The following is a 27372-nucleotide window of genomic DNA, read 5'->3' on the forward strand; positions in this document are numbered from 1 at the left end:
ATCTGTAAATAAAACTCCGTGATCTTCGCCATTTTCTCTACGTGCTTCAGCAGCGCGATTAATGTTTTAAATGTTACAAAAAAATGTTGCTGCAGAAACGTGCCAAATTATGGCTAATTCGTTTTCTTTGGCGGGTCATACAAAGAAAACCATATGCATGAAATCGGTTTTATAAAACTTAAAACAATGGTTTCGTCGAAAAATGCTTTTATCTTAAAAGAGCCACATGAAACTGAGGCGAATGTTTTCATGCAAAGTTTCGTTGGGAAACCTACTTTGGAAGTACCTGTTGTAGTGAAAATTCTGAAATTTATTAAGAATGGGCGGAGGAGATGTCCCACGCAGTCAGAATCCTCCCTTGTGAAGTCACTGGGGTCCTTTTTCGTCAACTTTTGCTCAACTGTAAACGCACGAAGTTCTGAAAGAGGAATGACTCACTCTGTAGAATGACCAAAATATTACTTCACCCACATTTAATTCTTTAGCAATGTGCGTACACTGTGAGGTAAATTTACAGTGTTGACTAGATGTAGCTACTCAGTATCGTCTTCTCCCTTCTCTTCGGTGTCACCATCACCAGAAGACCAAAACATTCTCCTTGTCTGATGACATAATGGAGATTGAACCACAGTAGTTCGTTCTGTGTGTTGATCACAACTTATATTTGGGTTTAATATATGGGGTTTACTGTTGCATAATATTTAAAAAGACTGTCTTGTGTCAAAACAAGAATACATTTGGAGCATTTTTCGATGTACACTTCTCTACAAGTTACGTTTAATTCGATACTTCGTTAGATATGAAGTAACTATTACAATCTTTCAAAAAATATAAGATCGCATTTTATAACAGTCACAGTTTTAACTATGAAAGTCAGTAATAAATATTGCTCTCATCTGTCATTTTGTATTTTTATCCGGGCAAACTTGCTGAAATTTATATGTATATACAGTGTAAAGTAATGTTCTTGTCATTATATTTAGAAGATCGTACATGCGTGGAGGTATTTACTTCACAGAATAGCGTACACTGTTGCTATAATGTTACGGAACACGGTAATAAAACAGGATGCTGAATTAGCGACGACCCCAGCGTAGAGGCTGTCCGATGGGCCGTAGTGTCCCTCCGGTATTCGGAGACACGAAGTTCGTTTCGGCCATCTTGTTGACTTGAGGTGCGCGAGGCGGGTAACGACCAAGTAGATTGCTGAATCCTAAGCTGAAAGGCTTCCAACGAGACAGAACGGTCAGGGCGCGCTTGCTGCTACCTGCAGCACATACAAGTCGGTCTTAAATTAAATATAAACTTTGAAGGAACAAAACGTAAATATTGGTCTATGTGAAGTTGGTACCTTGTCACCTGGTTGTTGCGGATGGTGGATAATGACTCCTGGTATGGAAAGTAGTTAGAAATATATCAAATAAGCAATCACGAACAACCAATAAGGGGTGGTATTCCAGCTTGGGGTTGGGCGGAGTGTTGACAATTCCGTAAAGAAACCAATATATTACAGAATGTTACACATATTATTGGGTTTTGATTGTTTTTAAAGATTTAATTGGGTTTCATGACAGGCGGGTAATTTTTTTATATACTTTCATCAGGTCAATTATCCTGATGATGGAGGCAACAACCCAGAACGTAGCATCTTTAAACTGGAGTGATAACGTGGTATCTTACGAAATGGTATGTTTTCCTCTGCCCCTAGACGCAAATATTGAGCATTGCTAAGTCAAGGCACAAAAATTAAAGTAAACTTGAAGTTAATATTATACACAAATACCAAGAAATTAATCTATTTAACCGTATCCTTCCATGTATTTTCCATATCATTAACCTTAATGATTCTATCATTTCAAGTTGTATAATTCATGAAACTGAAGAACTGTCATCAAATAACTAAGTAATCAATTATTATACCTGGTCCAGCACTTTCGGGATTATATGACGACATCCATTGTAAGGATTTCTGCGGAAACATTTCCGTCAGCTCTCTCCATGTGGCGTCGTTCAAATTCTCGGCTAAAGTTGATGCCGAAGGCCACGACGTCACCAGTACCACGAATCCCAGGATGAAGAGTGGCCACAACATAACTGCGGCCGAAAAACATTTGCATTGTCATCACTGAATCAAAGTGGCGCCTTAATTTCATCCCTTACGCGACATCCAATCGCATATGTAATGAAATTCCTATGTCTATCAGACGCATTTTTTAGTCAGTTACATCTTTTCAGTGATAATAATGGAATCACAATAAAGAAATATTTTATTCCAGGTGTTTCTCGTAGAACTAATGGATAATAATAATTCAGTTCAATTCTTTATCATTAGTGTGCTGTATCAACAGCCAGAAGGCCAATTACAGATACAGCACAAGAGATGAAGGAAATTAGATTATTATAGAATGCGATGAAATGTAACAGATATTGCATATAATAATAATAATAATAATGTCTCGGGTACGTGGAAGTACATACCCCATAAAGTGGTGAATACATGGGATAATAATAATATGGGGTTAAGGTAATGGGGAGAGGTAGTACCTTTCACCATCATAAGTCTGACTATGCTGGACACTGGTCCTCACCCACCCAGGAGTAAGTGAAGCGCAATACAGATGCTGGGCATCCAAGAGCCTCTCCTTGCTCAAAACCGTCCGTGCGTGGTGAAGAGCCACATCCGACTAGAGGTGACCCTGTTATATGACAGAACACGGCGGATCTAGAGGAGTAAACCTCGATAAATAATCCCGTGCAGCTACTACCGAAGAATGGAAAGACAAAGATCTGGAGTACAGTTCGCCTAGGTACTCCAAGGACTGAGGTTGGTTACGGCAACGAGGCAACTCAACGCATGCCAACCATCGACACGCACAGCCAACAAGCCCAAGACTCACAAGAAGATCAATCAAGAAAAACAAGAGTGGCTTGGACAAGAGAAGAAATGAAGGAAGTAGTGTGGTGTCACATGTATTGTAAAATATTTTATAATACATGTAGCACTTGCTAAAAACAATATGTATCCTGGAAATAGCTGCTGCCCCATGTACCTTAGGGACAAGGTCTGTCTCGGGTACATGGGAGTACATACCCCATAAAGTGGTGAAGAGATGGGATATAATAATAATAAAAAGTACAGAGAATGTGGAAGGTTCAAGCAAAAATAATTCCAGTAGTTATAGGGGCAACAGGAACTGTCTCCAGGTCGCTCAGGAAATATTTGGCCAACATCCCGGGCGAACACGACGTCAGGGAACTTCAGAAAACTTCATACATCATTCGAAAGACGCTGTCGTAAAATAAAATTATATAATACATGTAATACATATTAAGAACAAAATGTATCCCGGAAATAGCTGCTGCCCTATGTACCTTAGGGACAAGGTCTGTCTCGGGTACATAGAAGTACATACCCCATAAAGTGGTGGAGAGATGGGATAATAATAATAATAATAATAAATTCCGGCATGCCAGCGTAACGCTGAAGCATAACTCAGCCGCATGCAAAAGGCCGTGCTTCTTGGGTCGATCCCAACACACTGTAGCCGCCTATCTCGTGGTTCTAGCCGTGATTACGGTTTCACCTGGCCTGCAAGCATCCGAGTCATGACGGCAACACGCCCGAAGGTTTTGGCTTTTGTGGACCAACCAATCAATTGATTTATAATAATAATAATAAGTCTCGCATGTATCAGAACCCTAAGAATCGACATCGTTAAAACCAGAACCGCTCGTTGTGAAATGACTTAAGCTAGTTCCGTGCTTTTTCAGACCTCACACCCAATTTTCCTAATGTTTATCCTATCTTCCAATTCTGCAGCGTAACATCCCCGTGTTTTCTTCAGACACTCGATGTTTGTTCAATCGTCACTTTTTACACACACTTTCTAAGTGTTAATCGAACTGCATGTTTCGGATGCATGGGCCCATCTTCAGGTTCGATGTTTCTATGTAATTAATGCATTTATGTTTCTGGATCGTCTCTAAATGTATTTCATATTCCTAGCGAGTAATCAATAAAGATATATGAATTAATTTAACATATATCAAGGTAATCAAATTTTTTAAGCAATACACAAAATACTCTCAAGACAACCACAAGCACGTGAGCTACGAACAGTTTCTCTACAAGTAGTAGCAGAGAGTTATCTAGTTATCTGCGATAAGCTAAGAAGAGATGAGGTTAATCCAAATTGTATGGCTCAAAAAGCTTTTACTGACTTGCAGTACCCAATTTGGATTACCAGAACTTCTCACTTCGTTTGAATGTATGTGGGAAGATATTCCCAGGGGGCCCGCAAAGATCAAATCAGATCGGCTAGGTGACACATCTCGGATCGCAGTGACACTCAACGAAGGGACGGGTGGAAATCAGCCTCGGGGCCAAGACACCGGGAGCTTCGACGTGAGAAAATAAAATGAGGTTAGAAAACAGTCGATCGTGAAATTGAAAAGTTTCTTACATACAAAACATAAGCACCATAACGTTTTAACGGTCGAAGAATTCGATTTTACAAAAACAGGGATACAGAAATCTTAAGTGAATATAAATAAGACGGAAATGTAAGTGATAATGCTACTTGAGACCAAAAAATATTCAGTTATTAATAAGCAACAACCGACTCTCTGGTAGTAGAACTCGAACATGGCACACACACTTTGGAAATTACCATCCTGAGGGCGTTCCAAATATCTACACTTCTAGCAACATATTTTCCTTAAGTCCATCTTTGTATCATTTCACCATCCACTTCTCGGTCTCCCAAGTGATTACTTTCCGAATAGTTTACCAAAAAAGGTTGTGAGATTTTCACGCGGTGAGTTTGAAGTTGGCTGTCTTCTGGGTTGTTGCACCGTGTAGTCAGAAGTTTACCGACGTTTCATAGGTTTTTGCTGCCTCCATCATAAGGGCCATCGCCCTATTTATATTTCCTTACATAAGCCCATATCTAAACTTTTATTTGTTTCTGTACTTCATGCACAAAACAATTTTACTTGTAAATATTGTATGGCGGTATTAACTGCATCAAGTTGACATTTGTTGAAAATTAATTTACTTTTGAGTTTCAGAGTCATATTTTAAATCAGTCTGCATTTGTCGCTTGGCTGAGTTTGGCGCAGAGACTTAATAAATTCTCCTTCATGTTTCCCTCTTAAAATGCGAGACGGCGTTGCTATAACTACGTCAGTTACAGAGAAGGCGCTCTTAGAGCGTAACAAAGTATAAATCAAGAAAATGAGAGACTGCTAGATCTAACCTTTCATTAGTTAAATTTTCATATATTCATGTATGCACCACGGATTTCCAGGATATCGTATTAATTGCGAGAGTGTACTTCAGTACTTCCACGCCAGTATAAATATCGAAAAACTCAACAGTTCGCTTAGAAAGATACGGGCAGACATTTTATGCGTTATTAAATCCGCTTATAAAGTAATAATTAACTTAAAATTCTTAGTACAATGTTGTTAATTCCATAGTAACTTACGAGGCAGAATCATTCTTGAAAAACTGATAGTTTTACAGTTAGTTAATATATTTTCCGCCTGTTTTGGAACCCAAAATTTAATTGCCGAGTTTATAAGAACTCGCCACTTGATATTATCCTGAGCCAGTTGAATCCAGTCTACATTCTCACACTGTTACTTTAAAGATTTGTGCTACCATCATATTCCAAAACAAGCAATTCTGATTAGGTGAGGTGTCACGACCCGGATATTTAACAAGGAAAATTTCATAATGAAACATCATCTTTTTTAAAAGCTTGGTTTAATGTACCTGCACTGGAATTAATAAGTGCCAGGTTCAAATCTGAGCCGGATTTCAGTCTGCCCTTACAGCAAATGCCGAAATAAAATCTTGAACCAGGCCACTACCGCCTCCTTACTGAGTTTTAGGTCTAGACAGTCGACTTCCCTTAACATCCTGTCTCTCAGCTCTGCCCTGGAGCGTGGTTTATCAACGTCTCTTCTTTCATGTCTGTTTACTCGTTTCTTAATTCAACTTTTCATGCGAAATATTTTTTCCCGGATAAATAATTGCGGTAGAATTATATTCACAACGGTGACAATTAGGTTATCTAAGTGGTGCACAGGTGCACGTGATATTTTTCTGGAAACCTTTGTCATCATTTTGACTGATACGAGAAAGTTTGTAAGCAAATATATCAGAAGCAATTATAAAACATGGAGTTTTTAACAAAGGCTTAGTTTTAGCATGGCTGGTAACAGAATGAAATGCTGACAAAAACAAAACATGAATGCTGAATTAATAAATAAGTTGCATCTTCTTTGTACTGTTCCTAAAAAAATTCACGAAAAGACACTGGGATTATGGAATCTGATAAGCGTAGGAGGCCATGTTCATATTATTCTTATTATGCACAGCATATTTTCTTGTAAGGAAACAGCCCTGTGTAATAATTTTTGTGTTTGTTCTCTCTAATAACATTCTAACTTGCTGAAGGATTTTCATGAAATTTGGTACTAACGGTAGGCGTACTCTTGAATATGTGCATAACCTCGGCTTTCAGGAATGAAAGTCGCGTCGAATGTTGAGAAATGTCCGGAATTTCGATAGCCATTGCAGTTGCCATCTTCAGGGTGAATATATAGTAGTTAGGCGCTTTTGGAAGCCTTATATATTATATAGGGCAGGCAGTAGGTTGTGTGTTGGATTTAATGGTACCAATTGTTGGAGCGGAAGAGCGGTCTGCTATCAAATGGGAGAAGTACATATGGTTTAGGTAAAGAGGTTATTAAAAACTAGAACACATTCACCCCGAAGACGACAACTGCAGTGTTTTCCAAAACGTTGGTAATCCTAAGGATTCCAGGCGGCCCATCCCCGAAAGCCAAAGTTAACATTGAACTCCAGAAGCGAAATCCTACGGAAAATTACTGCGCTTGAATTTCCTGCAATCGGTAGATGCAATACAGGAAAAGAATGTCTGTAAGTTCGAGTAAATGTATCACGATTCGTAACATATTAATTCTTGTCCCTAATAATGGCGAAATATAAAACAATATCCAAAGAAAATACCCTTGCAACTCTAATGGGACTTCCAGTTGTTATGATCAGTAACTAACGGCCCTACCTTAGTGCTCCTGGAAGTACCTTAAAAGGCATGACTAGAAGATGGACATACAATCGTAAATATATTGCGCGTAGATTATATTGTGATTACAGTTTACCACATCTATCCTTCAAACCAGACTGTATACAGTTTCACTTGAATTTAATTTAGAATGTGCAGAATTGCACAATTAAAACGCTGCAGGTGTTATATTAATATTAAGTATGAGATGTTTTATACTACTGCAAAAACCTGTTAATTTTTAAGGGGTGATGAATTCTTTCTTATCTTAATTATCTGCCTCTTTCCTTCTTCCTTCTTCGTTCTCCCTTTTTTAACTCTCCTTCCCTCTTTTCTTGCAGCATCGTTAAATAAATTGCTAGGTTTTTGTGATAAAATTAATGGCACTGGTGGTCTTGGGATAAGGCACTGGATTCTCATTCAGAGATTTCTGAGTTCGATCTCCGGTCAGATTTATATACTCATAAACATGTATATTTCTCACTCTCAAATATTTAACGAAGATGAAACTTTGTGAGAGTGGGAAGTTTATAGTGAAGTGTACCACGCCCTCGCCGTAGGAGATCTCGTTAAACCGTAGGTCGCCTGTGAGGGAACATGGTTTCCATAATCACGCTTTCAGCATGTGTAACGAAATCTGTTATGTGGGTGTCGCACCTCAGAAATTGATTCTGTATCTGTCTATAGCTGGCAGAGACCAGGAAAGTTAATCAAGGCTCATACTTGGTGGTATTAGTTATCAACCACCTGTTAAAATGATGATTACGATAGTGAATTAGTTGTAATGAAATATTTTTGGTAAACTTAAGTAAATTCTAATGTTTTACTTCTGAGAAACAGACATTTCACTAACCCCATAAGCCAGTGGCCTTCTTGTTAAGCTGATAGTTACTAAGATGACCAAGAAATTTCATGCAGTTACTAATCTTTAGGTAACAATGTATCCTGGTATACAAGTTCTAATCAATATTCCTCTTTTCCCCCTCGCCCTGATCTTTTAGTAATCGGGTTTCTGATAGGTGTACCTTCTACAGTTCTTATAAGTGACAGGTCATCAGAGAATTATATTGTGAAGTGTTGAGACCCCACGTTACAATATACAAAACGTGGTAATGACAGACGTAGAAGTTGTTTATAAAATCAGATCATTACACAATCCTTTGTTAGAAATTCTGGCTGAATCATGTGTGTTTGTCAGGAAGCTATTTATTGTTTACGTAATTTTGCAACTTCAAGGTGTGGTTCTTGATACTTAATGAAAAATAAGGTATCATTTATAACAGTTTTAATCAGAGTTTGGCTGTAGATTGACGGTGACTGAAATTAACGTGACAAACAAGGATGGATGGTTACGAGAGTAAAATAAAATCTGCCTTCATCGGGACGCCGGCTCTGTAATATAAATTGAATATCAACTGACATGCATATACGGGGTTTAAAAACTCGCATTGTTATTCTGTACAGCATTTTGGGCAGGAAATACCGTAGTAAACTGACACGTTTAAACCTGAAGAAGACATTCGAGAATAACAATTTTAATATTTATTGCAGGGAACTAATTGATTTTAAAGGTGTAAAACGTGTTGAAATAGGCAAGGGTTCATTAATGTGCTGTTGTGCTAGAAGAAATAACTTTTTCTTACCCGCTAATTTACTTTGGTTGGGATCTTCACGTATGAATATGATTTTATAAATATGGAACTGAAATTGGAAACATTAACAGCTCGATCTTAGGCTTATGTGAAGTGGAAATCAATAAACCTACGCCAAAGTGTTCCTGTCAATGGAAGGGACAGTGAAGTAAAAACATCGTAAGACTTGAAGATTTCTGTCTTGTGGGTTGTTTCGCCGTGTAGTATGGTAGATGTTTACCATACTACACACTACAATACCGCTGTGAAAACCTCAACTCTTACATCATAGGACCTACTTATAAAATTGTAGGCCTAATGCGTTGCTGTTCCTGATGAACTCCGTATCATTAACTAACTTCATAAAGCACAGTCCTTCTGAAGGAGATGATAGTTTATCTGCTCAATAAATTTTCAACATTTTGTGGGTCCCAATGGTCTTTTCTGACGAAATTTATATTTGAATTTTACATCACGTAAGTACTTACATGTCTCTCCCATTTCCTCCTCCTGCAACTCCTCGAGTTGGTCACCGAATTGCAACATTTGGGAGGAACAAGGAATTATGAAGCTTCTAATTATATAATTTCCCCAGTCCTTCCATTACTTCCTGTCAGTTACAACTAACCTTATCAGCACTTTTTCTTAAGTTTTTTGTCTTAGGACTTGAGATCAAATTTCAGGTTCACATAAAACGACGGGTAAACTTATTGTTTTGTCTCAGTTCATTGTGTAATTTAGTTTAAATGAATTGACGTTTGCACTTCGTGTTGGAATCTTAATCAGGATATAATTGTGTAAGGAACGTTGTTGCTACCAATCGTGAAACTATGAACACGCGAATATACAACAGAAGCGGACAGAGGAGCGAAACTTCACCTCTACAAACCTCGCCAACACTTTATTTTCATTTAATAACGCTGTTTCAACTGCAGACGTTCAATAGCTTCGACTGTGATTGAACGATGATCACGAGAAAGACTCTAGGAGTACCAGAGGAGAACGGCAGGGAACACAGGCGAGTTTAGAACCAGGTACTTTCCGTATGCAATAATGAAGCGTTTGTTACCGCTACACAGACTTGTTCGATGTGACGCTCGTAAAGCCGTGTATCGACTGCGCGCGGCTGCCGCGCGAGGCAATGTTCGTTGCTTTGCCTCACAAAGTCGATACCATGTTGCCGCGCGCGGCAGAACGAACAATGCCGCGCTCGAACTTGGCGCGTGTCGAGCCAAATCGGTGAGGTTCTTTGTCCCGCGGCAAAGGGATTTCAGTGTGCTGTGCTCTCTCAGCTCACGGCTGCCGCGCTCGATGCTGGTAACCACGAACACGGTTTAAACATAAACAAACGAACGAGTTTGCCGCGCGCAGTCGATACACGGCTTAAGGCGATGTCGGGCGACAATCTGTAGTCGTTGTCTCTGCGCTGTAAGGTGACCCCTTGTGTTATAGACGTGGTCGTGCCGCAGTACACCCTTCAGCCATGTCCATGTTCTTTGCGCAAAGTGCACGAAATAGTCAAACCATATTTTTTTCTCCGAAGCCGCTAGACAGATCATGATTAAATTAGGTTTTTGGGAGTACGTCAGGTAATTTAATGTGTCATATATATACCGGACCAATGGAACTTTGACTTAACACGAATTTGAAATCTAACTTTATCGACTTTCGTAAAAAAGTTCCATTGCACAGAACTTTAGTGCTGAAATAAATACTTATGTAACTGAGGTCTGCAGCTTCTGTTAAAACATTAGCGATTTGGTGAATTTTAATCAAATACAGAGATATGTGGTGCAGCGCGACACGTGATGTTTGCTAAATGTAGATAATATTCAGTATTTTTGAATGGTTTGGAAGTCAGCATTAAGTCAGTCTACCTAAGAAACCAAAACACAAATAGATCTTTTCTTTCGAAGCGATTATTCTCCCAGTTTTTCCAAACTTCACCATATTTCTGCACTATTTTTGGGTACAAAAGTCGTATTTTTTCCGATACAAGGGGATTGACACGTTGCAGTCAACGGGACATCAAAATGTCAGTATTGGTCTCGTTTAAGTTATATCTCATTCCAGATAAAATTACCACCCATTAATCTGAATAGAATGAAAGCATCTCAGAATGTTGGTAGTCGTAATTCACAGGAGAATTTTATAGAATATTATTCAACACGTAAAGATTAAGATTTTAATTAGGCTACACTGAAACAAAAATAAAATATTTTTTCAGAATTTCTGGAATTATATTCTGCGGCACTGAAGCAAATACAATTATTTTGGGAAGTCTAATGACTTTATTGTGTGGCACTGAAATATCTAAATGTATTTTGCCGATGTTTACAGTTGTATTTTCAGATACTGGAATAAGCATCCTGTTGTATTTATTGTTGTAAATAATATAGTTATTTATATTCTTTATTACAACGCTAAATTTAAATTAGAAATGAAATTTTAAATCTTTATATTTCACTCAAATAACTTACAATAAATTTATTTATTCACTTAAATAATGGTAGAAAGTAAGTTAAATACTTGATTGTTACTTCAGCAATGAAATTGCCACTGGAATTAAACTGTTTTACGTGTTGCCAAATTGTAGCTGACACTTGTATACCCTGAACTGTTGGCAGTTCGCCGACTCAAATTGTTTTGGTCTGCTTACCTGATAATCTGACTGGCAGGAAAACAGCGCGTAAGATCTGCCTGTCGGTGGTTATGAGGTAAGACCCTAAACTCATGAAGGATCACCCTGCACTGGGTCAAAAGTATAGCTCGTTCAGCAGCCACCTGTGGCTGGCTCCGCCCCCAACCTCTCGTTCGGACCAATAACAAGCTTTGACCTGACGTCGGGGAGCAACAGATGCACCCAAAGTGAATCTTAATTCGACAACTGTAGGCAGTTGGACCAGCAAAAGTCTAAGTCCCACGTATCTTCTGGCTATTAACTATTACTGACCTCACCATATATTCTCGCCAAAACTATAATCCGAAAGATACTGCATGGCGCAGAATCGTTATTAAAAACTAATAGTTGCCAAGCTAGTCAAATTTCTAGGCTTTCATGTAACTTCAAGTCCCATTATTGTGTTACAAGTTCCCGCCATTGAGCCCTGTCGAGTTAGATTTGGCCCACTTTATCACATACGATTTCTTTTAGTTCCGTTTTAATATTATCCTACAACCTACGCTTTCCGAGTGATTCCTTCCCATAGTTATCCCGAGTAAATATTTGTACACATCATCTTCCCCATGCGTGCTACATATCTTGTTCATCTCATTCTCCTTGTTTTGTTCACCTTGATAATAACTTAATAAAGACTACACCCCACAATTTATGTTCCTCATGATGCCCTCTCCCCTCAGCGTCCCGTTAGAGCCAAATATTTCCTCTGTCTTCGGTCCAAATAATCTCCTCAATCGTTTCCAAATATTATCTGAAGATGGCCGTCTTTTGGACTGGCACTGTGTAGTCTGGTAGACGTTTACCAACGTTACAGATGTACTTGCTGCCTCCATCATGAAGGCGATAACCGACTGCAGTTAGTACCCTTGCGTAATTCCTCCTGCAATGCAATGTAGATCATGCATTGGTATTCCGAACACACACAGGTGGTTGTACGGTCGAATCCCCTCAGGTTACGAATTTTATTATTAGTATTGGCAATTATGAATGACCCGGTGTTATAGAATGCTATAATAATTGTTATTGCATGACTAAATCGCCCTGATGATGGAGGCAACATAAACCTCTGAACGTCAGAAAAGGTCTGTCAGATTCAGGCGCATCAGTGTCTGGCTGTGTGTGTACAATTTAGATCATTTACAGGTTCGTTGTTTAAACTTTGTTACATTTAAGAAGGATGCTTTGTTAACTATATTTGTATTATTATGCTCTCCGGCATTCTGATGATTGCATCTAAACACATTAAACCTACGTTTTTTTCTGTGAGTTTATTTTTAAGTCCATGGGTAGGAGCTATACCGCCTCTCCCCTCAAACGCCTACATGGCGTATAGCGGCACAGTTTTAGTGTTACTTTATTTCAAGACCAACTCCTTTTATTTGCGTCTGCACTCTTCTTTGATATTAATGGAAATACTAAGTTCCGAAATTAAAAAGTTGAATTCTCTTTTATGATTTGAGGTTTTCACAGCGGTGAGTATGAAGATTTCTGTCTTCTGGGTTGTTGCGCGGTGTAGTCTGGTAGATGAATCGCCCTGATGACGGAGGCAGTATGACCTCTGAAACGTTGGTAAACATCGACCAGACTACACGGCGCAACAACCCAGAAGACAGAAATCTTCATATTCATCGCCCTGATGATGGAGGCAGTATGACCTCTGAAACGTTGGTAAACATCGACCAGACTACACGGCGCAACAACCCAGAAGACAGAAATCTTCATATTCATCGCCCTGATGATGGAGGCAGTATGACCTCTGAAACGTTGGTTAACATCGACCAGACTACACAGCGCAACAACCCAGAAGACAGAAATCTTGAATTCTCTTGATTAACAAATTCTGGAATACCGACCAAAGGAAAGCCGCTCTGTAGGGCGCCCCTGGAAACGACGGAGGGAAAACGAGAGACCGGAACAGGCTATGTCCTGAGCCATGAAGGAAGGAGGAGGAGGAGGAGGAGGAGGAGAAGAAGAAGAAGAAGAAGAAGAAGAACTCTGTTGATGTGTCTGTCTCGATAGAAAAGATTCCAACAGTAACACTCACTCCGTGTCAGTGCTGTGATGTCTACGTTCCTTTTGTTTTAGTTGTTGATATGAAAATTACGCTTTCTAAACTATATAGACCAGGGATTCTCAGCCTTTTTCGCTGGCGTACTACTAAATCTAATTTAACACATTAAATGTACCACTAACCAAATGTGTTCACGGAAAACTTATTAATATTTATGTTAATATTATCTTTTCAGTTTCTTACTTAGATCGCGTAACACTCAATATTGGCTCGCGTACCACCAGTGGTACGCGTACCATAGGTTGGTAAACGCTGATATAGACGAATATTTAAGAAAAAGGTCGTGTGTGGTCTTCTTGAAATTACTATTACAGTCTTTATTCGCAGGAACTTGTGCATATTTCAGTCAAAATATACGACATGTTGGCCGAATACGGAGCATGAATGCTGACCTCTCAGCCAAGGGGTTAGGGAGAAGAATTGCACTGAATCTTAACTCCAGTGCAGATTTGTCTTCAACAATCATATGCTATGTTGTATAGTATAGGGTCACGAGTCTTTTATTGCTTGGCAACAATTTAATGCATATAGCGATCACTCTGTGGCACCAGGACCGAAAATGATGGAAAATTTTGCTGTCACATTATTTCGATTTTATGCGTGTCTCTCCGCATGTTTAAACTCGAGAACCGCTTGATGGACTTTCGAGAAACTTTGTACAAACGTTATTGCCATTGAATGCTATCTCAGTTTGCACTTTTTAATTTACCAAAGTTTGTTTTGACGAGATGACGGACGCGCGAATTTCTGAGGTGGGAGCGATATTGTCGCAACTTGACAGAAATGATGCGTGGCAACAAGTTATTGAAGAATATGAAAATTTTATAAACGCAGTTTTTTGTAAAATGTGAAATAATAGCATGAGGGCAAAACGGATTCTTCTTTCAGTGATTACTAATGGACAAAATGAACAAAACTGATGAACATGTGATATTTTGTCTGTGTATATTGACAATAAGCATATATTCAAAAATTCTCACCATTTATAATTGTATTGTGTCTTATTCGACACAAAGTAGAAAGGGCTTTTAAGTAACATAGGAAATAATTAGGCGGCTAAATGCTGGTTTCTCATCTCCCGTTCGGACCACGGCGGATAACTTCACATGAGATTCGTGGTGAAACTAAGGACACTGGAGCAGGTTTTATCTGACTTCTTCGGTTTTTCATCTTAATCGTCATTCCACCATTCCTCCATATTCATCTCTCATGACGTGTGCTGTAATCCTTACCAAGCAGCACATTATGCCATTGTCCAAAATTAAGGTCTAAATTTTTATGGCAGCATTTGCCTGCTTCAAAAGTCTGAAGAAACATTTAAACAAATGAAATGTATGTGTAAATGCATGGTGATGCGCGTCGAATTAATAGACCAATGTTGGTCACTCATGCATCACACGTCACTTGGCAGACGTCATTGTACAATGGTTTTGCTGGAACCAGAGCTATAAATAGTTGGAGCTGTTATTTGTTGATTGGGAACCAATGAATGTAGAGTGATTAATGTTAGCTCGATTGCAGAATAAATATGGTAATCGATTGTGAAGAAGATCAGCTTGGAAAACATTTAATGAAATTGAAGCACCCCTTGAAGTCAGGAGGTGCAAACCTTTGAAAGAAAATGTGTCGCCACATGTCGAACAGAAAGCAGGCCTTTATTATTTCCAGCCTGCCTTCCTCAATATGTAGCAACAGTGGAAAAGCTCTATTGGAAACAGTTTTTACATATTTTCTGCGTTTGTATTCCTCTTCTTGTTCTTACCCACATTATCCCTTCATTCGTCCTACCCACTTTGTGTCCAACTTAATTGGTAGAAATTAGTGACGTAATCAACATACAAGTCTGCATGTTTGTACAGATCTCATTACAGACTATTTGTGCCGATCAGAGTGGCTGCTCTGTGTGCACGGTCTTAGACCACTGAAAAATTTGTATCTTGGGTTCGAATCCCACTTGAAGCAAGGCCATCTGTCCGCAGTTCATTCGCGTCATCAGGGCGATGAATCGCCCTGATGACGGAGGCAGTATGACCTCCGAAATGTTGGTTAACATCGACCAGACTATACAGCGCAACAACCCAGAAGATAGAAATCTTCATACTCATCGCCCTGATGACGAAGGCAGTATGACCTCCGAAACGTTGGTTAACATCGACCAGACTACACAGCGCAACAACCCAGAAGACAGAAATCTTCATACTCACCGCTGTGAAAACCTAAAATGTTACAGGCGAATGTCACTCATAAGGTTGCATTACGGAAGACCAACGACAAAGACGTCAGCCGTAACCACGTAACTTAATGTTGACGTTTTCGTCCAGGTGCCAGCATACCTCGTCTCTGATCGCGAGCGCACACACAGCTACCGACACGTAATATGCTGACCTTTGTATGACACAGATTCGCAGCAGTATTTTTAAGGACGCAGATAGGTTTCTAGAAAAATGAGTGAAGGCCTTGCCATATCACTGGCCGTCACCTCGGAGGCCCGGGTTTGCGCACAAAGCAGTCCATTTTGATTTCTGGTGGACAGCGTGTCACTGAGACAGGTTTTCTTAAGATACCTTAAGGTTTCCGCTACCAGTATCATTTCATTGCTGTTTCATATTTATTCATGTATCGTCTGGGGAATGGCCAATAGGCCCGTTGGCGGTCCAGCTCCACACAGTCAATCTCATCCGTGGCGTATTATGAATTTATTATTAACATCATCATCATCATCATAATCATTGTCAAATACCTCAGTATTGTGGTGTGATTGTTGGGGAGATTTAATAATTTTGCGTTTCCCCACAAAGTGACTTCTAGACTATGATTCGCCACTGGTGGCAGCGTTATCCCGACAGTAAGTTGGCTGTACTGTCCTGTAGTGTGGAACTGGCTGAGGGCTATTCAAAACCAGCCACTCTTAACACGTTTTATACGACATGACCAGCTGAAATGCAGTAGTAAAGTCAGTTTGGTTACGTAATGCTAAGTAGTTTTTGGACTTGTGTAAAAGATTCTCCGTTGGAATACATTTCACTAGATGTTGCTGGCTCACTAGAGTGACCTGTCTTGGATTCAGTCTGTCCTCTGCCCTGTCGACAGTACGTTAGTCTGAAATTCTTTGATTTAGCCAGCAAATAATTTTCTTTTTTAAGGAGAGTTCCTGTATAAATAATATATAAATTCTTAAAGTTAATATTTCTCCTACACGGATTTGGACCATAATGAAAGTGGTGTGAACATTTACGAACCTAAACATTAGAATACATAACAAAAATTAAGTTAGCAAAAATATTTAAATGTAAGTTAATACAGGTGATGAAACTTAGGCAACGTTCAAGCAAGGCAGCGATAATCAGATGTGTGAGTGTGGCAATGCATTTTAATCAACGCGTTGCCATTGAGTTTAATAATCTGCTTGTTTTTGTGTTTCTCTCCGACTCGAACGTACGAGAAACTCCACTGCTTTGCTGTAGTCAGACAAATCACTCAGGAGTGGCTGGAATATGTTTCTGTAATGTTTAATTTCTGTTGCAGGTAACAACTTTGTTTCTGTCTTCCCGATGGTTCGTATCTCTGCTCCCAGGAGATTTCCAGGGGTTAGTTCTCCTTTAACGCAATACACGAATCTTAATTGATGACGTAATACCATATTTTATTACTCATCCAGAGTCCGCAGTATTCATATTAGTACAACTTACGTGCCTTCTTTGTGTGATTTGTAAGACACTAATACTTTGTACGGAGGTCTGCTGGATAGACGTTCTTTCGTTGTTATGTTTTACCTTCTAACATGCAGGTACTACACCGACTACAATTAAATTTGATAATGGACGTCTATTGTAAAAAAAACTTTTAGTGAAATGATGGTCTGATGGTTTGAAGCTTTTACGGCGACTAAGCCTAAAGAATTCTTCTTGGGCTACCAGCCGTATAAGATGGCACATTACACGGCTGGTAGCGCCAGAAGAATTCATTAGACTTAGAGTAAGTTGTAATGGTAAGCTTTTATGAACACGGTCATGTATATTCTGAATGCATATAAATATAGAATGTTTTTTATCGGTATCATAAGTTTTAGCTCCTAAGGAAAACCCCGTGGTGTCTGCGAATATGAAGTTAGTATCTTAAGCATTAATACGAAAGTTTAGTTGTAAAATAATGGCAGTTATCTTTAAATTTGTCTTACCATTCTCAATACATAACTGTCAAAAACGTTCTACACAAATATTTTTCTCGACACAATATAGCGGAACTGAGAAAGTTTAATCAAAGCAATTGTTTCATTATACAGAGACATATTTACATAAATGATTATTAAGGATTTCTGTAGTGTTTAGTATACACAGTGTCATGCAAATCAGTATTCTACGCGAATATATGGAGGATTTTACTGCCCTTACAAGTTGAAAGCACATTAGTCAAACCAACTTCCAGGCTAAACACTCAAATGGACAGGACGTCTGAAGTTTCAGACATTCTCTGTAATCTCTCACGAAATCGGGCCGAAGTATTTCATACACACAACATCCATCAGACGTTTGTTTGGTCTTCACTGAAGTTTTCATCTATTAACCGACCTCGGAAAGGTTGTACAGCACCACTTCACTTTCAACGGCTTACAATAAGCTAATCGTCGTCGTCGTCTATCTGCTCTTCTTAGCCGATCCTCTAACCTCATGCAACAAGAGTTCTTTTTGAGAACCTACCATTCGACGCTGCACAACCAAGGGACTTGAAAAGCAGTCAAGAACTTCTTAATAAAACTAATTCCTTTTTAGTAGGGTTTGAGGATTCTACACCGCTAATACCAAAGCCCACCATCGGATATTGTCCTTAGCCACATTCCTTCATCGATATATGTGTTCCTAGTGTTGTTTTCCACCTCATTCTCGGTCTTCGAAATGACCGTTTTCCTAGTAGTTTACTCGGAAAATTTTTACTCATCCTCATGCCCAGTCCATCTTAGCCCCTACATGTCAGTATCCTTATAATATCGGGTGTCTTGTATAAAATGTGGTACATTAACAATATTTCAGGAATGAGGAATGTATGAGAAGAGAGACTGATAGAATATTGAGATAAAGAAATCCCAATCCTGAAAATCATATTTAGTAAATTTTCTAACTTTTGATCTTATATTTCTCTGCACTTTGGCGATTTCCGAAATACGTTGAAGTTGTCTTCTAACGATAGTTTATGTATTTTTGTGTGTTTAGGTAGGGCCCATTTATTTATTTATTTATTGACTTATTTGTAATTGTATCTATTTCATTGGAATTTAGTTGTTATGTTGGCGAAATTAGTATGCTTATATTTACAGTTAAATTTGGGCTGATTGAACGCAGAAGGGCCTCCCTGAGGCTTGGGATCCAAGCAGGATCAGATTTCCTTTCAAGCTTCATACATACGTTTCTGCACCCTCCATGTTTTGATGAACGTAATAATGTATGATGAAGAGCACAAATTATTATGTCTTTCATTTTGCGCTGGTATCTTATGAACCAAGACAGAGTCACTAATTGCCAGATTCCTTACCATTTACTCTTCATAAAAGACATACATACCGTTTCTTATTAGACTAAGACTACACTCGAATGTATGTTTACTCAACCAGTGTAGTTGTTGGATTACAGGCTGGACAGAAGGGGTTGGATTTCTGTCCATTCACACCCAACTAGTGCTGAGGTGAAGAATGAGTGGTGCTATAGCTCAGCTCCCCCATGCACATATAGATTACGTTGTCGTTAAACGTAAAGTATTGGTGCCCTTTGAGTGTACCCATGCAAGTTTAATTTAGTGAAAACAAAATTTGTAAAAATTTAATTTACCATTTTGATTTTTCTAATTAATAATTTCCTTTTTGGGAAGGGCTCCATAATACTCTACAATTACCACATTGTCATTACACCACAATTTGGAAGGATGATTTTCCCTCTATCCTGGACACCTGTAAGTTGGACACATCGCGGGACCGCAAGTGTCCATGTTAGAGAGATTTTACTGTATATGCTAATGTCATGCAGTGCATTACATAATGAAGTATATTTGAAACTGCGATAAAAATGGGCAAATAAACTGTTCTCTTAAACTTTACTTTTCAGGTGTAGAAGCCAATCATCAGCATTTAAAATCACGATAAAATAATTAGCTGGGAGGGCATATGGCACGAATAAGATAAATTAGAGGGGCATGCAGAGTTTTGGTCAGAAATCGTGAAAGGAAGAGAGACGTTTTAGAAGACCGAGGCATATGTAGGAGGAAAAAACTAATGTATTTTAAATAAAAAGATGCTGGGGTGTGGACTGGATTCATCAGGCTATGGACAGGAACAAGTGGCTCTTTCTTTCTTTCTTTCTTTCTTTCTTTCTTTCTTTCTTTCTTTTTTTTTAAACACAGTAGTGAACATTCGGACTCCACAAAAGGCGGAGAATTTCTTGACTAGATGAGTACCTGTTAGTAATCCATAAATGATTTCGCTCTTCGAAATTACTTTTAGTGTTTATAGCTGCCTGACAAGACACAATAAAGAAACAAGTTAGGAGCGGTAGTCTTTGTTTCTGCTACATACTGACAGAATGGTTAAGAACCGCTTCAGTGTATAATACTTCATACTGTAATTCAGGGTCCTTCAACTCCATCTGAATTTGTCACATTTATTTGAACTGGCAATGGAGCTTGTCTTAATTATAATTTTAAAAAATATGACTTGTTGAAGAAGTGACAAAACTTCATAACTTTTATTGTGTCGAATGTTCGGATAATGTGAGTTATTAATTGGGTAGAAAGCGGGCACGGCATGTTATAAAATGGGTGTTATACCAGCATTTCTCTAGAACAGTTATTGGCAACCGGTGTTCCGCGGAGGCCATCTAGGTGTGTCACGAAATTTTCACCTCGTATTCTAATTATAACCATAATGAGATAAATATTGTAAATCTTGTTTTCTGCTCTGTGTCAGTTTTTATTTTCTTTATTATGATCGGGTAGACTGAGGACAGACAAGATCTAATAAATTGTTTGGAAAACAACACAACTACTTTCCAGCAAAAAATGTGTACCTCCCCTTTACTTTTATTACCACTCTAAGTATTTTTTCTGCAATACACATGTAAAAATATAAATAAGTTTAAATGTTTACAAATAGTTAATTTTGAATCAGACGGTAGGAAATATTATATTTTAATTTATTTCAAATAATTAATATATTTAAAATAAATGAAATAATAATAAAGATGGGTAATTATAAACATCAAATATAAGGTTTTTTGTGGGGGCGATCTACAAGAAGTTGCCGCGGCCAATCAATGCCATAAACTATCAATTCCCCCCCCTCCCACGATATGCAAAATGGGGTCGGTGTGCCGCCATGACTCTTTGACAATATTTAGTGTGCCGCGAGTGTAGAAAGGTTGAGCAACACTGCTGTAGAGGGACTAAATAAAATTACGAAACCGTGTCGGATTGCCGAGATTTTCGACCTCCTAAATACAGTAAAACCCCTCAAGTTGGACAATCCTATATCCTGGACACCCCTCTATATTGGACACTTTTAATTGGAACCGGCGAATATCCTATAATTTTACATATTCACAATACCCTATATCTTGGACACCCCTTTATCCTGGAACTTGGTCACCCCTTTTTGTTGTAAGTCGGACAGGTTCATGCACTTAACTTCGATGTTTTTATGGGAAACGTTTACAGTTAGTATTTTGTTGTTTTGAATTTCTGACCGATGAATGCCTTCTACCTGGGGATTTGCTTATGGTTGAGGGTGTGAGACATTGAGCACATCACTGGAATGCAGTGAAAGTGTATAGTTATTCTTTTGTTAAACACCTCACTGGAGTTTTACCTTTGTCAGTACTGTGCTTGCAACTGAGTTAAACAGTGTTAACAGAAATTGGAACGGTATGCGTTCGCTCATAATCAACCAGGAGTGGTTGAAACTTTATTTGGATTGCGGTGAAAATTAGAAAGAGGATGGCAAATTCCAAGATAAAAGCAAAAAAGCAGTGTCTTGTGATGGACTTTTTTGCAAGAAATAAGTGACATCATATGTTGAGCTAATGCCTTAAATACAATTAAAAAAATACATTCTGAACATTTAAAATTTCATTGAGGCTGGGGTGTAATGTGCAACCACGAGAGTGGGTTTCAAAAGATTATTATTATTGTCATTAATTCTTAATTCGAGCAAGCCTACAGTAGTTAGATTATGTAAAATAGATTACATTGTCGGTAAACGTAAAGTATTGGTACCCTTCCCTTTGAGCTTATCCATGCAAGTTTAATTTTGTGAAAACAAAATTTGTAAAAATTTAATTTACCCTTTTGATTTTTCTTATCAATAATTTCCTTTTTGTGAAGGGCTTCATAATACTTTACAATTACCACATTGTTATTACACGACGATTTTAAAGGATGATTTTTCCCCTTTCCCTTTATCTTGGACACCTCTGTAAGTTGGACACATTATCGTGGAACCGCAAGTGTCCAAGTTAGAGAGGTTTTACTGTACAAACAAGAATGCTAACTACTTGACCAATGTATGTAGTGATCTGTAAAATAAATAATCATGTCCATCCAAATATTCTGCAAATAGGCGGTTGTAATTATTAAAGAATTTCGCAGTAATAAGACTGAAAATAAACACGTTCTGTACTTTTAAGTGTATTGGACCTTTCTTAAGCTGACTGTGAGAAGACGCTTTCAATTGAAATGTCAATAACAGTTTTGTGTGTGCGTGCATATGTCAGTCCGCACCAGCATCATTTTCCCGAGTTCAATGATTCTGAAGCTTCATTCCGTCACAGATATGTGTATCACGTTCAGTGTCATAAAACTATTCACACTTTTCTTTGAAAGCGGAGCATTTAATATGCACTTTAATGTGTATAAGTCATTGATATGGTAGTACATTTTATAAGTCTGTACATAAAATTTGGCTTTTATCGCTACTCCTACGTCTATACATAAGGTGTGATTATTATCGCAGCTCACTACGATCTTATTTTGTCGTAATAACAACTATAATCTTTGATGCATATGTACATGATGGCTGAAAGGCGTTTGCTGTTAAATGTTACATGTCTTCTTGAATTTCACAGGAATGATAAAGGAATTTAAAGGAAGGTATAAATGAGTGTTAATATAGCGATATATGCACTTACTTAATCTATACATTACATATTTTATATCGAGACATGTATTATATTTACATAGAAAGTGTGATGGTAACAGGGTATACAACTTCGGCTATCATACCTTTTGACAGGTGGTGTAACTATAAATTCGACAGGTTTAAAGAAATAATGTACTGTTAGATGACACGGAGTGTCAGTAGGAGAAATTGGTTTGGTATTAAATGAAGTGAAACAGGTGAGAATTTAGTGTTTAATCTCTGTTAATAATAAAGTAAAGTAAGGATTTGTGTTACAGCATACCCCTGCCCGTACATTAGTGTTTTCTGTTTCAGATAGTAATGGAGGATAGCGTCAGTGTCAAATCAAACGATTCTGTAGCAACGAGTGATGAATATGAATTTGTAAATGCGGGTTCAGCAGGCAAAGGCCTATTGACTGTCGAACAACCACTTTTGAACATTGCCAACAACGGTAATCTTGATGACTTGTGTAAATCCTTGACTGAAGTGCTTAGTGAAGATACAAACAGTGTTTCCAAAATGGAAAATAATTCAATTAAACATGTGCCAGTAAACCAGACAATCAAGAAAGTTGGGCACAGCATGTTTTATGAAGTTGATACAGTGAAGTTAGTACCTGCAACATCAAAAGAAACTGAAAAAGCAGATGCTGTGGTGTCAGATGATGAAGGTAGGCCAGGTATTATAAAATATTTTAATGATAACCTTCACCTGTTTTAAATAAGAATTTTAATAATGCAATATTTTACAACTGTAGATCCTAGCCCATAGTATTTTGTGTTCTGTTTGCAAGTGGAAGTACAGCTGAATAGGATTGTAAACATTAGTAAGAACATGGCATCCAATTATTTCTTTAGTAGATGTGATTAGTAATTTTCTTCAGAAAACATGAGCTTTTGTGGGCAATGAATGCCTGGTACTACAGACTGATGGTTCATATAACTTCTATGGTGCCTTCTTTCTATAAATATTGTTACAAGTAACAAAGATTTTAGGGTGGAGGACACTTTATGGTTTATAATTTAAGTTATTTAACTTGATTTATATGAGATATACCAGACCTATCATCAGGTGGTGTTTCAGCAGCAGATACGTAATACAGCAGATCCATCTCATTTGTGGGTTTGCACATTGTGGTTATTCACAGAAAATGTATTGTGGTAACATCTGTGTATCATAGAGTAGGTCTCTTGTTCATTCAAAGTTGCTCTTGTGTAGACACATGGAGTAACACAAAACAACCTGCATATGCCTGCCAGTCTCAGTAGCTGTATAGATATTGTGTCAAATGGAATGTAGTTCGACCGTAATTTTCGCAGCTTTTAGAACTGATTTTTGCCCTTGTGTTCTATGACTTTAACAACTTTCAACCAGGAATTCCATTGTCATCCCAGTAAACACCAAAACTATATTAATAATTAATTATGTATATTAAATATCATGTTTTGTGTGCATTTGGTTTCCCTAACCCCAGTTTTCCCATAAGGTCTTAACTTCTTGCATAATGGCTTTACCATTTGCAAAGGTTTTCAAGGATATAAGCCCTACAAACAGTGAGGGTGTGCTGTAGAAATGATGTGTAAGATCACATTGTTTAATTTTTCAACATTGAATTTAATGATAACTGTTTCTTTCTTCTGCAAGTTAAGAAGTTCATGTACCCATTATTGTTTATATAGTTTATTAAAGATGCATTTAAAAGTATAATGATGCACTTACAAGCATTAAGAAACAGTTTTTTAAACATGTGTGAGAGCATATCTTTTTATTAATATGTTCTTTATTTCAGAAATTTTTATTTTAAAAAAGGCTTGCGTGAAGATTGGAGCCTTTGTTAGTAATGTATAAATAACAGTTTTCTGCTTGCCCTATTCTTATGCAGATGACTGAGGCAGATATACCACAGAACGATTTTAATGGCATAGATTAGATATCTGGTGTTGCACTTGCAGTCAAAAATATGATTGTTTTTCTGCTTTCAGTGCCGATTCTTTGGATTTCTTAATACTGGACCATTAGAATTTTTTTTTTCAGTTCCAGATGTCCATCAGGATTGCACAATATTCAGCGGTGTGTCATACTTAGGAGCAGCAGCTATTAATGCTCCAAAGAGTGAAGCAGAAATTCAGCGTAATATGTGCATTTTAAATGAACAGTCTTCAGAACAAGCCATCAAGGTGTCAGTTTCTGTGCCAAGCTTGTCAAATGGCACAGTTGTGTAAGTACTTATTTATAATTTCACTTATCACTTGTGTAGTTTGACCAAATTTTTTTAAGTACCTTTATTTGATGTAACATTGTCAAACTCCAAAGTTTTTCTTGGGGTTTTGTTTGTGATGTCCTTCTAGGTACCTGTGTCATTTTTGTGATATTTATTGGACTGTACACTCTTCAGATTTGTTGATTATATTATTTTTATGGAGTGTTCTGAAAGATTGCATTTGCAGGATACAAGAAGTCACCATTTAGGATCAGCTTCTACAAAGAATAATTGTTTTCATTGCTCTATGCATGAAAGGGTATATTGATTGTAATTTCTATATGAAATGTCACTGACTCTTTGCAGCAGAATGACATTTTACTCACGATTCATACAGAAAAGTGCTGTTCAACAGCATATTGAGCCATAGCGTACACACACAACAATAATCAGTACTTACCACAATGTTAAACACAGTTGTTCTGCTGTGTGAATAATTTCAGTCATAATCGCTGTTAGTACTCGGTGAGCCACAGAGTGACAGTTGTGATCATCTTCATTGGTGGCTGCTCTGTATTAGGCACAAATAGAGAAGGTCCAGTTGTTAGTGATTTCCGTAGTATATAAAGTAATATGAAATTAATTTTGACTTTCAGATTGTATGATGCAGCTTCTCATGTGATAATGGCTCGGTATGAAATCCATCGCATCCTGTTCTATGCACGAGGGACAGCGGGATCTACCGAAGCTTCATGTTTTGCCTTCACATGGTCTCATGGAGACACTCAAGAATCAGCTATTTTTCAGTGCCATGTATTTAGATGTGACATTCCTGAAGCTGTAAGTAATGAAAACTGAGTTACAGATAACTAGGTACCAGTAGTATAACATGAAATAAGATGAACTATACTCAAATATTTGTTATTTATCATCCTTGTACTTAGAGCATCAGTGGTTCACATAATTTTTGGCATATGTAAAGTGTTGAGGGAGTTACTGGAGGAACTGCATAATAGAACAGTTATGTGGATGGTGTTTTCGAAGAAAGTATATATTTTCCAGTGCTTTCTATTCATGTATGTGGATGGTTCATTAAAAGTCTGCCTGGGGTTATTTACATGATATCTGTTGAACCACTCAAACATAGTCACCATCCACATTCAGACATGTGTCTTACTGAGTCATCAAGCACTGAATGCCTTTCTTGAAGAATTCCAAAGCCTTCTGCTGGAGAAAGTCATTATTGTATTGGAAATAGTTCTCTGAGATTTTGTGTTTTGGTGTATTGATGTACATGTTGGTTATGTCAAATGAGCACAGTCTGATATTTTCATTAATTTTAATGCTTATTTGATCATTTGTTAAGCTTGTGGAGCTTACAATATTGCATTTTAGGTTATTAATTTCTTTATTGACTTTGCTAGGTTATGTTCTGATGCATTGCACTAGCTCTCTAGTGCAATGCATCAGAACATAACCTAGCAAAACTGGAATGTTATGCTTATATAATTTGAGTAATGTGTGTAAGTTTGGGAGTTTCTGGTTCAGGTTAATAAGTCTACATTTATAGTTTATATGTATTTTGTTATTATTTATCATAAACTATGCCTTCTAGCTTTCCAGTACTGTACCGTGGTATCATTATGAATATGTAGAAAATGATTTCTTCCTAAAAAGACATTTGCTTTGTTGTTATATTAATATCTCTGCAAGATTACAATTTCTATGGGACTGCACAGTGCAACATTCTAGAAGATCGTAATTTTTATATCCTTACAGAAATTAAAGAAGTTCTAACTGCTTACTTGACATAACAGTCTGAAGAAAAATTATTGATGAATCCATTCCTCTTACAGAAAAAGTTGCTTTTCAGTATTATACTCTTGTTGCACAGAACCCTGTTCATTCAAGTATCCTTAATTTGTGCTCAATATTAATGTAATAGAAAGTCTCTGATTTTACTTACATTCTTACTTTGTAGATCTTGCTAGTGGAATTTACTTGGTGTATACAGTTTGTCTGATATGTCTATTTTAGTAAACATTGTTACACTGAGAAGCCATTTGTATCACGTGCTTACTTATTTACTAAATACTATGATTCACTACTAATTGCTCACTTCTGGAAAGAACATCCTATGGAGTGTGACTCAAAAGTTCCAGACCCTTTTGTGGTGGGGGGAGATATACAGCATACTTTGCGGTTGAGAAAAACGTTTCTGTGATGAAGTATTGGTCACACTGTCTTAATTAATATAAAATTATAACCTTTCAGTATATCAATGGAATTAGTATGACAGAATGTAGTAGGTGCCCAAGCATGAAGAAGGTTGCAAAATATGTTGGGTGATGATCAGAATTTGAAGTCAAAGGAAATTTGTTCTAGTCTCTTTCACAGTTTTAATAATGATAAATTTGTCAATCATGTCACAACTTATGAAGAAACTTGGACTTTTTAATATGACCCAAAGATAAAGCACAGATGTCATCAGTTGAATCTTTCAGGTTACCTAGACTCAAGAGTATGTGCTTTTCAA

The 27372-nt window shown here is 37.7% G+C and overlaps 2 protein-coding genes and 1 long non-coding RNA gene across 9 annotated transcripts in view; 2 read left to right on the plus strand and 1 right to left on the minus strand.

Moving 5' to 3' along the window:
- LOC110837953 (uncharacterized) overlaps positions 1-17347 on the plus strand; it is a 72713-nt gene extending 55366 nt beyond the window's left edge. The window contains exon 3 of the long non-coding RNA XR_002545896.2: positions 17005-17347. This is a non-coding gene — a long non-coding RNA (uncharacterized LOC110837953). The remainder of the gene's footprint in view (positions 1-17004) is intronic.
- Positions 1-26928, minus strand: LOC110837927 (uncharacterized). 2 transcript variants are annotated; one of them, XM_087340212.1, is made up of 4 exons: positions 26803-26928; positions 25297-25407; positions 1921-2094; positions 1-1267 (listed from the first exon to the last, which is right to left on the minus strand). In XM_087340212.1, the coding sequence occupies exons 3-4, from the start codon at positions 2090-2092 to the stop codon at positions 1077-1079; spliced, it is 363 nt and encodes a 120-aa protein (XP_087196338.1). In that variant the 5' UTR covers positions 2093-2094; positions 25297-25407; positions 26803-26928; the 3' UTR covers positions 1-1076. The 2 variants fall into 2 exon arrangements, with proteins under 2 accessions (XP_087196338.1, XP_021936293.1); XM_022080601.1 differs by lacking the exons at positions 25297-25407; positions 26803-26928 and adding an exon at positions 11388-11466.
- Positions 22489-27372, plus strand: part of LOC110837921 (GTPase activating protein and centrosome-associated) — a 31904-nt gene continuing 27020 nt past the window's right edge. For 2 of the 6 annotated variants that reach the window (XM_087340181.1, XM_087340186.1), the window contains exons 1-4: positions 22489-22605; positions 22949-23306; positions 24671-24854; positions 25493-25676. In XM_087340181.1, the coding sequence (XP_087196307.1) occupies positions 22955-23306; positions 24671-24854; positions 25493-25676 (720 nt within the window). In that variant the 5' untranslated portion in view covers positions 22489-22605; positions 22949-22954. The other 4 variants (XM_087340183.1, XM_087340185.1, XM_087340182.1 and 1 more) reach the window with 4 other exon arrangements.

This window comes from Zootermopsis nevadensis, unplaced genomic scaffold, assembly GCF_977971745.1.
Source record: "Zootermopsis nevadensis isolate Lab colony 2312 unplaced genomic scaffold, Znev_1.0 Znev_ptg000061l, whole genome shotgun sequence".
Lineage (NCBI taxonomy): Eukaryota > Metazoa > Arthropoda > Insecta > Blattodea > Termopsidae > Zootermopsis > Zootermopsis nevadensis.